This window comes from Spermophilus citellus (genome assembly GCF_964194105.1).
Source record: "Spermophilus citellus genome assembly, chromosome: 9".
In the NCBI taxonomy this organism is placed as follows: domain Eukaryota; kingdom Metazoa; phylum Chordata; class Mammalia; order Rodentia; family Sciuridae; genus Spermophilus; species Spermophilus citellus.
The window spans coordinates 132,998,789-133,017,296 of NC_138191.1; the positions used below are offsets into that span (position 1 = coordinate 132,998,789).

Genomic DNA, 18,508 nt, shown 5'->3' on the forward strand with positions numbered 1-18,508 from the left:
CTGGCTGCAGAATTGTTGTTTATTTTCTCTGGGGGAGGTTGGCATGTGCCGTGGGTTCCCATGACAGCAGTTCTAACCTGCTCTGCTTTGACTCCCCAGGTGAGATTTGTGGCTTTAAAATTCACGGGCAGAATGTCCCCTTTGATGCAGTAGTAGTGGATAAATCCACGGGTGAGGGAATAATCCGCTCGAAAGAGAAACTGGACTGTGAGCTGCAGAAGGACTACACGTTCACCATCCAGGCCTACGACTGCGGGAAGGGCCCCGACGGCACTGGCGTGAAAAAGTCTCATAAGTAAGCAGGCCACAGTGGGAGAGCCCCAGAGAGTGTGCACGTGAGGAGGAGGCAGCCCTGCCGTGTTCCCAGACCGCCCCTGTGTAGAGATTTAAGGCAGAGGCACCCTCAGGGGTCTGCGCTGTGTCAGGTTTGGTCCGCCCTCATGCACAGCTCCTAGCCAGAGCCCACCATGCACCGTAGCAGGTTCTGAAAAATAAATGAATGAGTAATTTTATCCCACCAAATACTCTGTTAAAGAAACAAGGCCCGGGCTGGGGAGGTGCCTCAGTGGTAGAGTGCCCCTGGTTCAATCCCCTGTGCCACAAAAAAAGGGGGGCAGGATTGGTAACCTTTTGGTAAAAAACAGAACAAAACCCCAAAACCCAGCTTTCCCCCCCCTTTGTCCAGAGCAACTGTCCACATTCAGGTGAACGATGTGAATGAGTACGCGCCCGTGTTCAAGGAGAAGTCCTACAAAGCCACGGCCACGGAGGGGAAGCAGTACGACAGCATCCTGAGGGTGGAGGCCGTGGACGCAGACTGCTCCCCGCAGTTCAGCCAGATCTGCAGCTATGAGATCGTCACCCCGGATGTGCCATTCACCGTGGACAAGGATGGTGAGCATAGGGGCTGCCCAGAGCAGGGCCCCGGCCAAGTGGCCTCATGATCCGCCAGCCTGTAACCGCTGTGCCTCAGCCTCCACTTTTACTCTGTCCTGGCAACCTTGGTCTCAGCCCTTTTGTAATGCTGCTGGTGGATGTTGCTTGCAGCCAGGCAGGACAGACTGCAGGTCAGTGGTTTCCAGCCTGAGCTTCTTCCTGGATTGGCCTTGGTGGCTTAATGCACTTGCCATTCGTGTTTTATTCGAGGATGTGGACCAGGGTGATGATGGTTCTCTGTTGTTCTTTCTCCACTGCCAGGTTATATAAAAAACACAGAGAAGCTCAACTACGGCAAGGAGCGTCAGTATAAGCTGACCGTCACAGCCTATGATTGTGGGAAGAAAAGAGCCACGGAAGATGCTCTGGTGAAGATCAGCATCAAGCCCACCTGCACCCCTGGGTGGCAAGGTGAGCAGCAGTCTCCCCTCACCCTCAGTCCTGTTCTGGAAACCTGGGTTCCGCGGGATCCTAAGTATGTGTTTCCCTTCTTTCCTCCCTCACCAATGGTCACCCAGGCTGGAGTGACCGGGTGGAGTACGAGCCTGGCACGGGCACCTTGGCTGTGTTCCCGAACATCCACCTGGAGACGTGTGCCGCGCCGGTTGCCTCTGTGCAGGCCACTGTGGAGCTGGAGACCAGCCATATCGGCAAGGGCTGCGACCGAGACACCTACTCTGAGAAGTCCCTTCACCGGCTCTGTGGTAAGGAGGCCTGTGTCCCCAAGCTGTCCTTCCCCAGGGAGGGTGAAAAACGCTGCAGCAGAACCCTTGTGTGTTGTGGGATAGTGATGAGGGGAACAGATTAGCTTCCAAAATGGCTTTTGCTACCTTGCTGGATGATGTTCACCCCGGATGGGCTCCAGGGAGTGCATAAGCCCTAGAAGTCCATCCAGGATGCTAGGTGTGCGTGCATCTAAGAACCACGGAGTTGAAGATAGTAACATCATTGAGTCATCCAAATAAGGGTGACACAGGAATGAGCCAGACCTGGTAGCATGCTGTGGTTCCAGTCACTCAGGAGGTTGAGGCAGAAGGATCCCTTGAGCCCCAGAATTCAAGGCCATCCTGGGCAATAAAGCAAATTGTAGTCTCAAAACAAGGTTTGGTGGTCTCATCTATAATCCCAGGGACCCCCAAGGCTGAGGCAGGAGGATCAGATCAGCCTGGACAACTTAGGCCCTATCTCAAAACAAACAACAAAAAAGCAAAACCAAAGTATCAGAATTGTTAAATGGTAAAAAGTGGAAGGAGAGAATTACACTCTGCCGGCATGCCTGTGAGGAGGACACAGGTGTTCGTGTCTCTGAGCCCAAATGTTCACAGTCATGTACTTGGGTGGTTGTAGACTAAGAGGCTGGAGACATTTTACATGTCAAACTCTGCATATCTGCACAGCATGCAAAACTTGTTTCCTTTCTCCTAATGCCACTGTTTCTTGTGGTATTAAATCCACATCTTCTTAGTAGAACAGCTGAAAGGCAGAATAGGAAGGATTTTTAAATTCAGGCATTCGTTTTTCCCTATGCTAGGTACTTCATGTGGTTTTAACTTAGCCTTCCCAATAGGCCCACTGAGTAGGCGGCATTGACTGTTTTTACGGAGGAATCAATTGAGACCAAGGGAGGTTAAGTAGCTCGTCCAGTGACACGTTTCAGGAAGTAGCATAACTGGGATTTGCATTGAGATCTCTGGTTACTCAAAAGACTAGGCCAATCCAGACCAACCACACAGGGGTCAAGGACCAAGCAACCAAGAGAGTGTGAAAGATCTTTTTCAGTACACAAACTTAAAAGAAAATTTTGGGGAAAACCACAGTAGCACAGTACATGCTTAGCTTGTGTGAGGCCTTGCTCTCCATCCCCAGCACCCAAAAGAAAAGAAAAGAAAAAAAACACCTGACCTTGGCAATACATGACGACAGTTGTAGAATCATTTCCTATTCTTTGACTTGGTAATTCCATTTCTGGAATTTACCCTTGGAGCATAATCATGGGGCCACACAGATGCTCATCAAGGAGAGGCTGATGATGGGAAGGAATTGGAAACAGCCTCGGTGTCCCCAGAGAGAGGGGCTAAGTGACAGCAGCCTACCTGTTTAAAATCAGGCTGTAGAAGAAACTGGAGGGGTGGGCGGGGGCGTGGGGGGTGTGTGGGTGTGTTGGTGTGTTGTGTGCATGGCAGGCCTCGTTCTTAGCAGAGCTGATTGCGTGTGTGCACTCTTCAAGGAGGCCTCTCTAATGCTGATACCCAATTGCTGTGCGTACTTGGGTGGGTAATTAACAGTCCTTCATTTGTGAAGAAGAGTAAACCAGGACCAGCAAGTCGTCCAGCAGCAGATGAAGCCAGCTTCTTGGAGTGGCTTGGCCCCCTGGAGCTGTGGGCATATGCTGAACTGACGGTCAGTGTGGTGTGGTTTTAGGGGCTGCCACTGGCACTGCCGAGTTGCTCCCTGCCCCCAGCAGCTCAGTGAACTGGACCATGGGCCTCCCCACGGACAACGGCCACGACAGCGACCAGGTGTTTGAGTTCAACGGCACCCAGGCAGTCAGGGTCCCTGACGGCCTTGTTTCTCTGAGCCCCAGAGAGCCCTTCACCATCTCCGTGTGGATGAGGCACGGGCCTTTTGGCAGGAGGAAGGAGACGATTCTTTGCAGTTCAGACAAAACAGGTAGGTTTCTTTTCTGAAGACACTGCTGCTGTCCAGGGTCTGGGGGGTGGCCTCTGGAGGCGGGTGCCCTTCCTTCCCAGAGCCTCAGGCGAGCTGGTCGGTCTACGGACACCCTTTGTGCCAGGGGCACTTTGTCCTCTAGAGACCCTGTCAGCATTTAGGGCTTCATTAGTTTTGCTCGGTGGATTATCATCAGCAGTTACCATGGGCACAGTTGCTCAGTGACGCCTGAGTGTAATTGTTCCTAAACCCTCCATGGCCCATCTGGAGGGTTCATTTATGCAGATAAAGTTGTGTCTTCAGAATAAATTAAAGAAACAGCTGTGGTTCCTCTCGAGGATCTTAAGTTGGCATTTTACCCAAAGAAACTGTCTTGCAGATATGAACCGACACCATTATTCCCTGTATGTCCATGGGTGCCGGCTGGTTTTCCTCCTCCGCCAGGATCCTGCTGAGGAGAGGAAGTATAAACCTGCAGAATTTCACTGGAAGTTGAATCAGGTGAGCAAAGAAAGACTCATCAATTACATTTTTTTCTCTTTCCACATTTTTTATTGTTGTGGTATAGTTGTATATAATGGCATTTGTTGTTACATATTCCTACATGTACATAATATAACCATGTAATTTGGTCAAAATTACTCCCCAGTACTTTCTCCCTCCCTCTCTGTCTCCCTCCCCCTTTCCTCTACCCTACTGTTCTCCCTTCAATTTTCATGAGACCCACCCCCCTATTTTTTCCTTTCTCTCCTTCAGCTTTCACATAGGAGAGAGAATATATGACCCTTGACCTTCTGAGTTTAACATAATGGTCTCAAGTTCCCTCTATTTTCCTTCAAATGACATAATTTCATTTTTCCTTATGACTGAATAAAACTCCATTGTGTACATACACCACATTGTCTTTATCTGCTGTAAACATGTGTCACTGTAGTAAGATGACTAATTTTTCAGGATAAATACCAAGGAATGGAAATAGCTGGGTCATAGGATTCCATGCCTAGTCTTTTGAGGAACCTTCATAGTGATTTCCGTAGTGGTTGTACTAGTTTATAGTCCCACCAACAGTGTAAAAGTGTGCCTTTTTCTCTGTGATCTCTCCAGAATTTATTATTATTTGTATTCTTGATGACCACCATTCTGACTGGTATGAGATGAAGTTTCAGTGTAGTTTTGATTTGCATTTCCCTAATTGCTAATGATGTTGAACATTTTTTCATTTATTTGTTGCCCATTTGTGTTTCTTCATTTGAGAAGTGTCTGTTTAATTCATTTGCCCATTTATTAATTAGGTTGTTATTTGGTGTTAAGTTTTTTTTTTTTTTTGAATAGATTCTAGGTATTAATCCTTTGCCAGGAGAGTAATTAGCAAAGACGTTCCGCCTTTCTGCCGGTTCTCTCTTCGAATTCTTGTTTCCTTTGCTGTGGGGAAGCTTTTTCATTTGATGCCTTTCCCACATGTTAACTCTCGGCATTATTTCCTGAGCTTTAGGCGTCTTACTGAAAAAGTCATTGCCTGTGCCCACATTGGGGTGTTGACCCTCCATTTCCTTCTTGGAGTTGCATGGTTTCTGGTCTAATTCCTAGGTCTTCGATCCATTTTGAGTTGATTTTTGTGCAGGGTGAGAAATAAAGGAGTAGTCTGTTTCTTCCACATATGGTAACCAGTTTCCTCAGCACCATTTGTTAAAAAGGCTGTCTTTTCTCCAATATTATGTTTTTGGCATCTTAATTGCAATTTTTAAGAGAAACTAGCTACTGCAGCCTTGCACGTGGCTGGTGTAAATAGAAAAAAAATACATACATATATATATGTATATATAATATTTTTTATTATATATAAATGGATTTTTAACTTTATTTATTTGTGGTGCTGAGGATCGAACCCAGGACCTCACACATGTTAGGCAAGCTCTCTACCACTGAGCCACAACCCCAGCCCTAGTCAGAATATATTTATGATTTTATTTCTGTGTCTGTGGTTAAAAGGATAGTAAATTAAATCTCTTTAACTCCTTTTCACTGAAAGCCTCAAGTTTTTTCCATGTGTGTATTTATATGTATAATATTGATATAAAAATTGCACATTTTAAATTCAACATACTGTTAGATAAGGAGCACTTGCTGAAAAATTGGATTGAGATACTTGTATTTGTTCACTCGTTCATTATTTAAGGCCTAGGCTCCCAGATCATGCTGAGGATCCCCAGGGTGACAGAGCTGTTCGGTGGCCATTCAGCAGTTTTGGCACCACAGCATGTGTTAAACTTTCAAGCAATTTTGACATCTGTCAAATCCGCCTGAGCCACTAGCTTGAGTGGTAAACAGTTTTGACATTAGATCATATCCCATTCCTTTTGATGATGTTGTTTCTCTGCAAAGCTAATTTTCCAATAGTTGCTGTGATAAAAAGCAAATATTACATACACAAAAATCCACGTGTTACAGGAAATGAGAGAACACTGTCATCTGAGAGAGCCTTCTCAGAATCAGAGCTGACCGTTTCTTCTCTTGATTCAGGACTGGACAAGAAGGGAATCTTTGGCCAGTCCCTATTGTCCTAGCTTGATTTTATTTAGCTCCTGGAGTTCATGGGCAAAGGCTGGCCTGGTTAGACGCACCTGTGGTTGCTCAAATATAATGTCGTCTAAAAGAACTGCAAGATAAGAATAGAGAAGCTTGAGTGAGGACAAGGCCACCTAAGCAGCACTGACTAAGGGCTCAGTTGGTAGAGTGCTTGCGTAGCATGCACAAGGCCCTGGGTTCAAATCCCAGCACTACCTAAAAAAAAAAAAAAAAAAAAAAAAAGAGCATTCAGAAACTTGAGTGAGGAAGAGTGTGTGACTGTGGAGGGGGTGTTCAGTTGGTGAATTCACCTCTTCCTGGTGTAATTGTTATTTACATAAATAATTATATTTTTTTCAGAAGCTTTTACTGTTATGTTTTCTAAGAAACTAAAGAAAGGTATAATCTGGAAAAAATACTTTTTTCACATAAATAGATATTTTAGGCATGTTTCTGTTATAGTAATCATAATTTGTGTTTCATGTTTAGTTTCTTTTGATTACATATTTTTAAAAAATTAATCATGAAAAATTTTAGACATGTAAAAGCAGACAGATTAGCATACAGAGCAACCCTGCAAACCCTCTGGCCGTGGCCAGCTCCCGGTCAGTCTTGCTTCATTGTTGCCCCCTTTCACTGTTAGTTTTTGTCAACCTCCTCAGAAACAGCTGAATAATTTTCAAGAAATCCGAGGCAGGCCGGGTGTGACGGCACATGTCTGTAATCCAGGGACTCAGGCATCTGAGGCAGGAGGACTATAGGTTGCAGGCAGAGGGGGGCTGGGCAGCTCCCCTGTCCGGGGCCTGTGCCCCAAGGAGAGGGAAGTACCCTAGAGATGATGCTCTGTCCCTGTTGGTGACATTTGAAGAACACTTCATCACTAAACTTTTTAAGAAATCATTTTTAGTTGTAGATGGATACAATATCTTTCATTTATTTTTATGTGGTGATGAGGATTGAACCCAGGGCCTTACAAGTCCCAGGCAAGTGCTCTGCCACTGAGCCCCAGCCCCAGCCCTCGTCACTAGACTTCTAAGTCCTTCTCTTGTTGGGGCAGCCTGTCTTCACTCCTTACCCCGCTGTGCTGCTCTGTCCACAGCTATGGACAAGAGGGCAGGTTGACAGCTTGTGCTTCTTGGCTTCTGGTAGGTGTGTGATGAGGAGTGGCACCACTTTGTCCTCAACGTGGAGTTCCCGAGCGTGGCTCTCTACGTGGATGGTGTCTCTCACGAGCCCTTCTCTGTGACCGAGGATTACCCGCTCCATCCGTCCAAGATAGAGACGCAGCTTGTGGTCGGGGCTTGCTGGCAAGGTAAGGCAGTGCTCCCCAGGCCCAGACGTGGGATCGTGGGATCGTGCCTCTGTGCTGCGCTGGTGGGAGCGGGCTCTTACAGCTTCTTACACCCGGACCCTGGTTTCTCATTTCCTTTATCTTCCCCTCCTCCTCCTGTGCGTAGCCTTTCTGGGGACACTGCTGTGTCATGCTACAGCACAGCCCGTCTGAGGTACTCCGTAAAGGTGACTGTGAGCCCGCACACTCCATCACCCTCCCGTTCACTGGGAGGGAGCAGCACGGAGGGAGTGTGTGGTTGTGGGATTGCTTTACAAATCATCTTCTCACTGAAGTTACAAGAACAAAGGAGCAACAGCCAGCAGTCAGGCACAGACAACATAGAGGACTCGGAAATCTCTGGGCTGAGGGACTCTGCCAAGTTCTGAGCGTTTGACAGGCTGGTAGGAACCTGGTCAGGGAACTGCTCTTCTGGTGTGGAGCTCCGTTATCTGCTACCTCTAGTAATCCTTAGGGTCTGCTTTGTAGCTAAAGAAACAGAGGCTCAGCCCAGGATTAGCCAGTGGGTAACCACGGAGCCAAGATGCAAACTGGGCAGCTAATGCCCTCAGCCTGTGCTCTGACCCGCCGGACCTGGGCCTTTGAGCATCTCCTATGAAGCTGAGCCTTTGCTTTTGCTGACGCCTGTGGGCCTCTAGTCTACAGCACTCGGTCCCTAAGCCCCTGTGAAATCGAGAGAACCAGCTTACCTGAAATAACAGCCGATGTGCTGAGGAATTAGAGGTGAACGTTTTGCCCATGGTGCTCTAGTAACCTGTGGAGAGTAAGCCTTAGTGGCAGGACCCGTAGTTCAAAGTTGAAGCGCTTTGTGACCATACTTTGATATCTGCAACTGCTGTGGCATGATATGAAAATATCAGTGATTTTTATTGATGACAAATTGCAGTTCTTGCTAAAACTGGTGTGGTATGTAGCCTACATTTATAACCAAGGGAAATGCCACATGTCAAAAGTTAGTGGAAATAAGCCTTAACTTTTTCTACTCAAGTTCATGGACCCCTCAGTCTCCCCTGGGGGTTCGTGTGCCCCGCTTGACTCCATTTCTTTTCATTTCAGGGCATCAACATCACTACATGGGGGGGGCTGGGGTTGTGGCTCAGCAGTAGAGCACTCGCCTAGCATGTGTGAGGCCCTGGGTTCCATCCTCAGCACCACATATAAATAAATAAATAAATAGAATAAAGGTATTGTGTCCAACTACAACTAATAAATAAACAAACAAACAAATAAATAAGCATCACTGCATGTGCTCCCTGAACAGACCTTTGAATATTTTTTCCCTCTAAAAAATCAATAGGTTGACTGGGGTTAGGAACTTATGGGGGGGGGGGGGAGCCTAATTCACAAGACAGATTTCTTTCTTTTTTTTTTTTTTTTGAGACAAGGTCTTGTTAAGTTGCTAAGACTGACCTTGAACTTGTGATCCTCCTGCCTCAGCCTCCTGAGTTGCTGGGAGTACAGGTGTGAGTTAACATGCCTGGCCAGATATACTTAGGAGAATGCAGAGTTCATAATTTTCTTGCAGGTTCTTTAAAGTGAAGAATAGTAAGGCAGTGAATTGGCATGTGCCTCTTCAAGCAGATCCCTTAATTTTGGTGACAGCCAACCATGAGGAAGTGCAGTGAGAGACCAAGGAATGAGAAATAAATTATGAAGCATTTTTAAAATTGATATATTTAGACTTTTCAGTTCAGTGCTTCCTAGATTAAACAATAACTCCTGAATGATATTTTTAAAACTAAGAGTAAAATCACAGGTGTGAACCTAGATGGGACTTCTCTCCCGGGAGCTTAGTTGCTGTGGTTAACATGAAGCACCAGCCCGCGCTGCTGCCTTTGGCTCCTGTTCGTGTCATGGTATCTCTGATGACTTTTTATCCTCTCTTTTTACCTTGCCCATCTCGGCATCCTTAGTTGAACATTCACTTAAATTCCCAAACCAAACTCGCTCAAATCCTACAAAGTTGGTTAACAAGAAGGAGGGTGTCCTTTCTCCTTTTGGTGGGTAGGAAATGCTTTCCTTGATAGTTCACTGTGGAGAAAGCTGGGCCTGGGGCAGCAGCTGCATCTCCAGGAGGCAGTGTCACCTGTAAGGGTGCATCACAGGGGCCCTGTGTTGCATGTGGAGGCTGCAGAGGGCTTCATCTGAGCACAGGTCTAGCCTGGCACCTGACACCTCTCCCCCCTGCTGCACAGAGGTGCCTCAGTAGACTACAGAGACCAGTGTCCAGAGCAGCCCTGCTCCCCAAAAGCTGTCCTGAGAGCATTGGTCACACACTCAGCTGGGGGGCGAGCGCCCCGCCCTGCCAGGCCTTATACTCAGCCCTAATCCATGTCTGTGGCAGCAGTGGCTGGTGTGTAACCCAGGCTCACCATAGCTTGTGCTTCTCTGGGTGAGTTCCTCAACCTCTCCTCCAAGAAAGTGCTTACAAATGTCTTTGTTGCTTGAAAGTCCAGACAGATGCGAACCTGTTTGGAGATTCCAAAAAGCACAGATGTGTGTTTACCATGCACCAGGCCTTGGACCCTTGTGTGTGCTGTCCCACTGTGTCTGCACAGAGACTGTCGCTATTTGGGAGCAGGGCAGAGCTCGCGTAGGGTGGCAGGTCACAGCAGTGCAGCGCTGCCTCGATGCTCCTCTCCTTGGGTGCCCTCCTTGTGGCTCAGGATGATGGGATCTGTGAATTCCATGTCTGTGCTTTTATTCTTCATATTTAAATCTATTTCGTGTTGCAACAGGGAGGATACGGGAAGACAGAATAGAAGAAGAAGAGTGAGGGGTGTGGACCTGGCGTCTGGGGACGGGTGATGGAGTGTCCACTCGCACCCAGGTGGAAGCCTGCAGAGGGCTGAGGAGGGGTTTTCTCTTTGGGTTTTGTATTTGGATGCTTCAAAACTGATTTTCGCCATCCACTGTGAAGAGCCTAACCTGTGGGTCCTTTTCTGTTGTCTGTCTTGCTTTTCTACAGAGTATTCAGGAGTTGAAAATGACAATGAGACTGAGCCTGTGACTATGGCCTCTGCAGGTTGCTGGATTTTTCCCCCCTACAGTTCACTGTTTTGTTTCATTTAAAGATGAGACATTGATTCATTCCACGTGTCGCATGAAACACGCAAGTTGCATTTTGGTTCTGGCTGCCCTCCCAGCAGCTTCACTGCATTGTGCTCCCCACCCCCACCCTGCCTCATGATTCCCATGGAAGGGACGGCACGGGACTCATTCCCTCAATGCACTCATAGGCTTTTAGTTCTCATCAAGTTTATCTTGGTCCTGCTGCACAGGGATCCCTGCTGAATCTCCAGGCTGGGTTTGGGAGGCCACCGCGTGGTACTCAGGCGGCTGAGCCACAAGACAGGAAAAGACTCTTCTAGACTTTCTTTCCTGTTCGGTACTGAAGCTCAAATAACTATTTCTTAGAAATCTCAATCCCTAGTGATGGCTTGCCATGCCCAGTGTCTTTGTCAGACAAGACCCATGAAGGTCTGTCTCTTCTCCGTCACTTCAAGGCTGGTGTAGATTTTGGCTCTTTGTTCTAGTCCATCAGGGACCATTTGGTGGGTTTTTCTTTTCCTGGTCACGTCTCTGCTTCCTGGATATCTGCAGAAGTAGGAGACAGGAATGACAGGGAGGACGGTGGCTCCCTGAAGGGCCTCCACAGGCCTGGGGCAGGGTATGGCTTCAAGCGTCCCTGTGTTCCTCCCCTGCTCGAGTGTATTCCTAGTTAGAGGAAGCAGCCCCCAGAGCGCTCAGCTGACAGCAGGCAGGGGCTGGTACTGGTAGGGAGTGTTGCCGGGCACCCTGGTGGTGCATGCAGGGTAGGCCACCATCGCCAGGGAGAGGCTGTGTGTTTGGGGACTCTGATGGGGCCTCTTAGTTCCTGGCTTGGGGTGAGGGACCCCCAGCTCCTCTCTTCTCCAGGCCACATGCATGATCACAAACAATTTAATTTCTTCATTGCGCTTCCATGTAGATGGCAAGGCTAACAGGATTTGGTCAGAACTAACCTGCATGTCCATCCATCGAGCTGCCACCACCGGTAACACTGCATTGAGAAATTAACCAGGAGCTCCAGGGACATACATGCCTGACTTCTTTCTTCTCCCCCCTGTTCCAAAGGTGGCGACTTACACATGACCCAGTTTTTCCGAGGTAACCTGGCTGGGCTAACGGTACGTTCTGGGAAACTCGCAGATAAGAAGGTGATTGACTGTCTGTATACCTGCAAAGAGGGGCTAGACCTACAGGTCCCTGAAGATGTCGGCAGAGGCGTGCAGGTAACACTGGGCGGCCACCTGGCCCACATTCATGGGCCCCTCAGGCACAATGGAGAGCCCAGTGGAACAGGCAGAACTCTGGGATGATGACGTTTGCACCTGAGTTGTTACCTGGAATTATACGAGCTTTTCAAGTCACCCGTTCAAATAAATCCAGGCTAATCCTCTGCCAGAGCAGCCAGGGCCTCAGCAGCAGCATCAGAGCCTCATTCCTCTTCTATCCCTTTGCTGTGATTTCAGATCCAAGTAAACCCCAGCCAGTCAGCCTTGACCTTGGAAGGAGACGACATCTCGGAGCTGGATAAAGCTCTGCAGCACGTCTCCTACCTGAACTCACGGCAGTTCCCCACGCCAGGCATCCGCAGACTCAGAATCACCAGCACAGTCAAGTATGTCCTGATTTCTAGAAATGAGCTCATTTTTACTCAGTGACAGTTGAGAGGAAATGTGTGCTTAGGTTGTAAGATGCCCGGGCCTCCCTTCTGTGAGGAAAGGCCAGCACCACACTCCCACGTGGTTGGGTGGGAGGTCTGCTGATGGCTGTGGTTTGTGGAGGGGCCATCATTCTCTGTCCCCAAGGTAGTGGGGACCCGTGCAGTCCCCCTCCACCAGCCTGAGGATTCCCAGGTGGCCTTCAGAGCCCTGACTGCCTCCTGTTTCTTGCTGGTAGGTGTTTTAATGAGGCACCCTGCATTGCGATCCCCCCAGTCGAAGGCTACGTCATGGTTTTGCAGCCGGAAGAGCCCAGGATCAGCCTGAGTGGTGTCCACCGCTTTGCCCGAGCGGCTTCTGAGTTTGAGGGCTCAGAAGGGGTTTTCCTGTTCCCTGAGCTTCGAATCATCAGCACAATCACACGAGAAGTGGAGCCCGAGGGGGATGGCCCTGAGGACCCCACAGGTAGGCACAGGCAGCCTCCTCACCTTGCTGCTGTGCACATGCCCCCCGCTCTCCCTCTGGGGTTTGGGGGGCTCTGCCTGGGAGGGCTTCTGACTTGCCTGGTGTCATTGTGCTCTTTGGAAACCCACTCAGGGTCCTTTCCTCTTTCTCTGACTGATGTGCGGCTCTGAGATGTGTCTTTAGGCTCAGTCCCTAGGCGGACAGTGTTCCCGCTGTTGTTGCCCAGGATTCATGAAGTACCTTCATTTGTTCTGTTTGTGTATTTTTTTTGCACTGGGATCAAACCCAGGACCCTATGTGTGCTAATAAGCACCCACTCTACCACTGAACCACACCCTCAGCAGCCCCCAGTTCTTAAAGGTGACTCTTCCTTACCTCTATTGCTGGTCCTTAAAAGGGGTTTGTGAGCTGGCTGTCCATCAGGGGGTGGCCAGCCTTGCTGGGCCCCACAGCTTGGTGACTTCTGGTTGGGCCATTTCTGCAGTTCAAGAGTCCCTGGTGTCTGAGGAGATCGTGCATGACCTGGACACCTGTGAGGTCACGGTGGAGGGAGAGGAACTGAACCCGGAGCAGGAGAGCCTGGAGGTGGACACAGCCCGCCTGCAGCAGAAGGGCATCGAAGTGAGCCGCTCTGACCTGGGCATGGTCTTCACAGGTGAGAGAGGTGGACTGTGAAAGCCTTGGCCACCTGGCTCCCACCATCTTCAAACACGAGGAGAGCCAGCACTGCTGCATACTGGCCCCCTCTGCACAGGAAGGGGACACACAGCACTAACTTACATGGGGCTAGCTAGCACATGCCCCTTAAATGCCCCGCATGATCTGCCTTTGTCTCCTAATTGGAAAGCCACAAATATGTGGCTGCTGACTCAGCAGCCCAGGTGCTGACTTTAGCCACTGGGGCCCTGGCTCTGGCCCCACCCAGTTTCCTAACTCGAGCCACCTGACACTCTTCTCAACGCTGACCCTGCAGGTGTGGACACCATGGCCAGCTACGAAGAGATTTTGCACCTGCTGCGCTACCGGAACTGGCATACCAGGTCACTGCTCGACCGGAAGTTCAAGCTCATCTGCTCTGAGCTAAATGGCCGCTACCTCAGCAATGAATTTAAGGTGGAGGTGCGTATAGGGCTCCTACCCAGAAGAGCTGGCTCTGGTGGTGACGGAGGGCCCTGTGTCTTGGCCCTGATGTTGGCAGATGCCAGTCCTTAGCACAGTCATGGCAGCAAGAGGCTCATCCCAGGAGCAGCAGCCTTCTCCAGCCTGGGCCTACTGGGTGGACCTGTGCGGCCTGTCCTGATGGGTTGAGCTGGAGGCGCTGTGGTTGAGTCAAGCTGCTGCTCCCTTCCACCCGCTGCTGCAGCCTGAGTCAGAGCTGAGAAGCTCTGTGGGGAGGTGATAGAGAGCAAGTGGCAGAGAAGGTGCAGGGAGGGATGAGATCGCTGTGTCAGGTTTTGATGTGAGACATGAGGACACTCTTTTGGAAAGAACAGCAGCTGGGGAACTAAAGCATCTTTGTAGCTGTGCCAGGTCACTCTAGGTCACTGGCTCTGTTGAGAGTGAATTCGGGTCCTTGGGCTGATGCAGGGACACACCCCAGGGCTGAGGCTTCCCTGGGTAGCGAGGCCCAGAGGCTGGTCTGCTGCTTGGCTCTGTGGCTGGGCTATTTGATGAAGTGCACTGAACAGGGATCATTAGAGAAGTGCTGTTCTTGGACGTGGACATCAGGCTGTCACAGTGGTCTCTAGGAGCTCGCTCTTTGTTTTTCCTGCTCATGGACGGGGCACTGTTGGCTTCCAGCAGGGCCAGAGGTCACTCTAAGTAGCACTGCTCATACCAGCTGCCACTCCATTTCTTCCCTTGGACACACTCAGGACGCCCCTCCCAGTGATCCTTTCTCTCCATTGCAGGTGAATGTGATCCACACCGCCAACCCTGTGGAGCACGCCAGCCACATGGCCGCCCAGCCACAGTTTGTTCACCCAGAGCATCGGTCCTTTGTTGACCTGTCAGGCCACAACCTGGCCAATCCTCACCCATTTGCAGGTAGGATGCTGGAGGCACATGGGTGGAAACACTGAGTGTCACACAGGGCTCAAGTGGACACCCCTGCCCCACTTAGCTGTTCCCTGTCGCACTTGAGGAAATGAGAGCCCTCCCATAGCCACAGTGACCCGGGCAGAGCTATTTCCGGTGTTTCTGACTCCGGGGGTCAGGTGGAGTGTCCCGACCTCAGAGAGCTGAGGAGGACGGTTGGGAAGGCCCTCCAGCTGGGCGACCTCTCTGAAGCCTTGTTTGTCCTTTCACTCCTTCGACAGTTGTCCCGAGCACTGCCACTGTGGTGATTGTGGTCTGCGTCAGCTTCCTGGTGTTCATGATCATCCTGGGGGTGTTTCGGATCCGGGCTGCACATCAGCGAACCATGCGGGACCAGGACACAGGGAAGGAGAATGAGATGGACTGGGATGACTCTGCCTTGACCATCACGGTGAACCCCATGGAGGTAGGAGCAGACCGGGCACCTCCATGTCTGTATGCCTACTCCTTGCAACCGCACGCCTCTCTGAGCTAGGGTCCTCATATCCAGAGGGGTACGCTGAGGCTCGAGGGGCCTTCCTGAGGGTCATACCACCTAGTAAGTGTAAGTGCAGAGAGAGCTGGCCCCAGGCTGGGGCTCCCTCCTGCTCTACCCAGAGACAGTTCTCCACTGAGGGACCCCAGTGCCCCCATCTTGGAGCTCTGCATGCCTTGGCTCTATGGGGGAGAGGCCACTCAGCAATGCCCAGGCCTCTTTCTCTGGCCGGTCTCTCTCACTGGGGGTGTCTCCCTTCTGCTACTGCTCCTGGAGGGTGGACGCTGGGGATTGGGCCATGAGCTAGACTCATGCCTCTCTCTTTGTAGACCTACGAGGACCAGCACAGCAGTGAGGAGGAGGAAGAGGAAGAGGAGGAGGAAGAGGAGAGCGAGGATGGAGAGGAGGAGGAAGACATCACCAGCGCTGAGTCGGAGAGCAGTGAGGAGGAGGAGGGCGGTCCTGGGGACGGCCAGAACGCCAACCGGCAGCAGCAGCTGGAGTGGGACGACTCCACGCTCAGCTACTGAATGCACCCCGGGTGCCTGCGTCCCTGCCTCAGAACACCTGCCACCCTCTCCCAGCCCGTGGGTCCTCGATGTACAAAGTCACTTTGGCCAGCAGGTCTGCAGACCCCCTGTTGCTGATCGTCCTTCCGTGCCCGTGCCTGGTGTGTAGGACTATAGGCTCCCGCCCTCTGCCCATCCCCGCTGGATCGCTCTCCCCTAAGCCAGGAGCTGGCCCTTCCTCCCTGCTGCCTCCTGCCAGCACAGAGGCCACAGCACCACAGGCCCTTGCCAGCCGGTGAGACGCCCACCTCGCACCTCCAGAAGAGTTGCCGTGAAGGACTGTAGCTGACAGAGGTGAAACGCTCCTTCCCACCTGGAAACCATTTTTTCTTTTTAAAAAAAAGTTTTTATTTTTTCCAAACCTAGTGCATGTATAAAATGGCAGAATGGGCTAATATGTAGATGATCAACTGACTTTTTAATATTTTGTAAATAAATTGGGATTCTCTGTGTCCTTTGTGCTAGTGTAGTCCAGGACTGGGACATAAAGTAGAGGGACCCTGACTCCTGTTCCCTCCCCCTCAAGAAACCAGGATGGGGAGGCCCGCGCACTCTGGCCAGGGCCTGGGGCTGTAGGCTGTGGCTTGCTGCTTGGGCCCAGGTCAGGGGTTTGTGTTTGAAGTATGGAAATAGCCAGGTCTTTTCTTTGGGATTCTGCCCACTTCTAGCATGGTGCTGGGGGTGGGAACTATGGGGTCCCCGGCCTCTTGTGCATTCCCCAGGACCAGCAGCTTCCTTGACGTCACCCGGGCCCATGTGCAGCTGTAACTGATGCTTCATAACTGTGCATTGCCGGCTGGGGAAGCTCTGTGCGTCATGCACACTGATGGCCATGGTGTAGATCATTGGACCACTTGGTTTGGAGACAGCAGCGGTTCTCTGAGGGATCTGCACTCAGAATGGAGGAAGGGAAACCCTGAGGCTCCAAGACAGACTCTAGAATGTTCCAAAAGTCTGCATCTACCCCACCCCAGCCCCTGGATGCCGCTGTGTCAGGGTCAGAAGCCCACTCCAGGAGCCAGGGGTCCTGCTGCTCTGCTCTGGGCAAGGTGAAGGCCAGCAAGCAGTTTGGTCTAGAGCCACACAGCACTTTGCTCTTGTGTACATGTCAGATGCCAGACTGTAAGCCTGGGGTCGTTCTGCTTGCTATCTGTGTCCTCACTGCTAGTTTTAAGGACACTGATGGCTGGGCTGTTGTGTGGCCGCCCTTCCACGTCCAGTCCCTGTAGCTGCTCTGTTTAGACAACGGTAGATGCTAACACAGAGAGGGACGTCCTCATACAGTCTGTAGCACCGCGGTGTCCCCTCCCAGATGTGTATATTGATGCTAGGTCAGAAAGTGTATACACTACAATAAAGTTCTGGTTCTAACTCCAGCCCGAGTGGGGTCTGTTTTCTGCCTCGTTTTCACTCTGTGTTCCCTTGTTTCTTTCTGAGCCGAGAACGTAAGAACATAAAAAGGCTTTTATTTCTTTCAACTTGCCTTTATCTCATGACAAACAGTTACACAGACTCAGCCCACAACAGTGATATTGAACTTGCCTTTCCCATACAGAAACATGAAATGACTTAAAAAAATAGAAAATATTCTCACCAGGCACACAGACCATACACCCAGAAACTGCTGAGGGTGTGCAAGGCCTGCAGCCCACTCCATGGAGCACCCAGACTCGATTCAATAAATAACACAACACACAGACGTACGCGCGGTTTTTCCTATTGCAAAGAAGGCGGTGGCCTGATTAATTTCAGCATTTAGTTGGGAACAAAAGTGTGACCCGCTAGCTACTGCAGATGAGGCAGGTACTCTGGTGGCACAACAGCTATTCAAAATGGAGAGAGCTGGCACCTGGAATCCCTTTTAGGCTGTGCACCTGGGCTGCTGAGGGGCAGCCGCTGCTGGCTCTGCTGAGTCTTGGGAGGCTTCTGAGAGATCAGCAGTGAGCCCAGCAGGTCCTGAGTGGGCTGCTCATGCATCAGCATTACCAGGGCTTTTTTATTTTAAAAAAAGGTTTTTGTTTGCAGTGCTGAGGATTAAACCCAGGGTCTCATGCATGCTAAGCACATGCTCTACCATCAGGCTCTGTCCCCAGCCCACTGTGGGTTTCTAAAAGCCCAAGTCCTAGTCTGGTGTGGTGGTGCACGCCTGTAATCCAGTGGCTCGGGAGGCTGAGACAGGAGGATCGTGAGTTCAAAGCCAGCCTCAGCAATGGTAAGGCGCTAAGCAACTCAGTGAGACCCTGTCTCTAAATAAAATACAAAATAGGGTGTGGATGTAGCTCAGTGACAGAGTGCCCCAGAGTTCCATCCCCAGTACCAAAAACAAAAAACAACAACAACAAAAAAAACCCAAACTAAAAGCCTTAGCCCTGGCTGCCTCACCAGATTGGGCTTCAGAAAGCTGGGGCAGGCCCAGGAACCTGCAGTAGGGACAGCTGCACTTGTCCAGCCCTTGGGAAGCCTAAACCTGGACCATTTCAAACTAAGTGCCCTCAGAGAGAAAGACCCCACCCTGCCCAGCCAGTGATGGTTCCCAGCAGGTTCTCAAAGGTGAGCCCTGGGGGACATCAACCTGCCGAAGCAGGCAGCCTGTTCACTATCACTGCACGACTCCACTCTGACCTTTCACCCTGACCAGGATGAGCTCTGCCAAGCTCACGTTTTTGTCCTGGAC

The 18,508-nt window shown here is 50.5% G+C and overlaps 1 protein-coding gene across 3 annotated transcripts in view; it reads left to right on the forward strand.

Moving 5' to 3' along the window:
• The window catches only part of CLSTN1 (calsyntenin 1), a 63,168-nt gene extending 45,958 nt beyond the window's left edge, over positions 1-17,210 (forward strand). For 2 of the 3 annotated variants that reach the window (XM_081306806.1, XM_081306807.1), the window contains 16 exons: positions 100-295; positions 686-894; positions 1,198-1,347; positions 1,455-1,640; positions 3,358-3,606; positions 3,986-4,107; positions 7,321-7,483; positions 10,491-10,547; positions 11,639-11,796; positions 12,037-12,185; positions 12,467-12,693; positions 13,178-13,348; positions 13,667-13,812; positions 14,604-14,739; positions 15,012-15,196; positions 15,595-17,210. In XM_081306806.1, coding sequence (XP_081162932.1) covers positions 100-295; positions 686-894; positions 1,198-1,347; positions 1,455-1,640; positions 3,358-3,606; positions 3,986-4,107; positions 7,321-7,483; positions 10,491-10,547; positions 11,639-11,796; positions 12,037-12,185; positions 12,467-12,693; positions 13,178-13,348; positions 13,667-13,812; positions 14,604-14,739; positions 15,012-15,196; positions 15,595-15,795 — 2,705 coding nt within the window. In that variant the 3' untranslated portion in view covers positions 15,796-17,210. The remainder of the gene's footprint in view (positions 1-99; positions 296-685; positions 895-1,197; positions 1,348-1,454; positions 1,641-3,357; positions 3,607-3,985; positions 4,108-7,320; positions 7,484-10,490; positions 10,548-11,638; positions 11,797-12,036; positions 12,186-12,466; positions 12,694-13,177; positions 13,349-13,666; positions 13,813-14,603; positions 14,740-15,011; positions 15,197-15,594) is intronic. The other variant, XM_081306808.1, reaches the window with a different exon arrangement.
• The last annotated feature ends 1,298 nt before the right edge of the window (positions 17,211-18,508 follow it).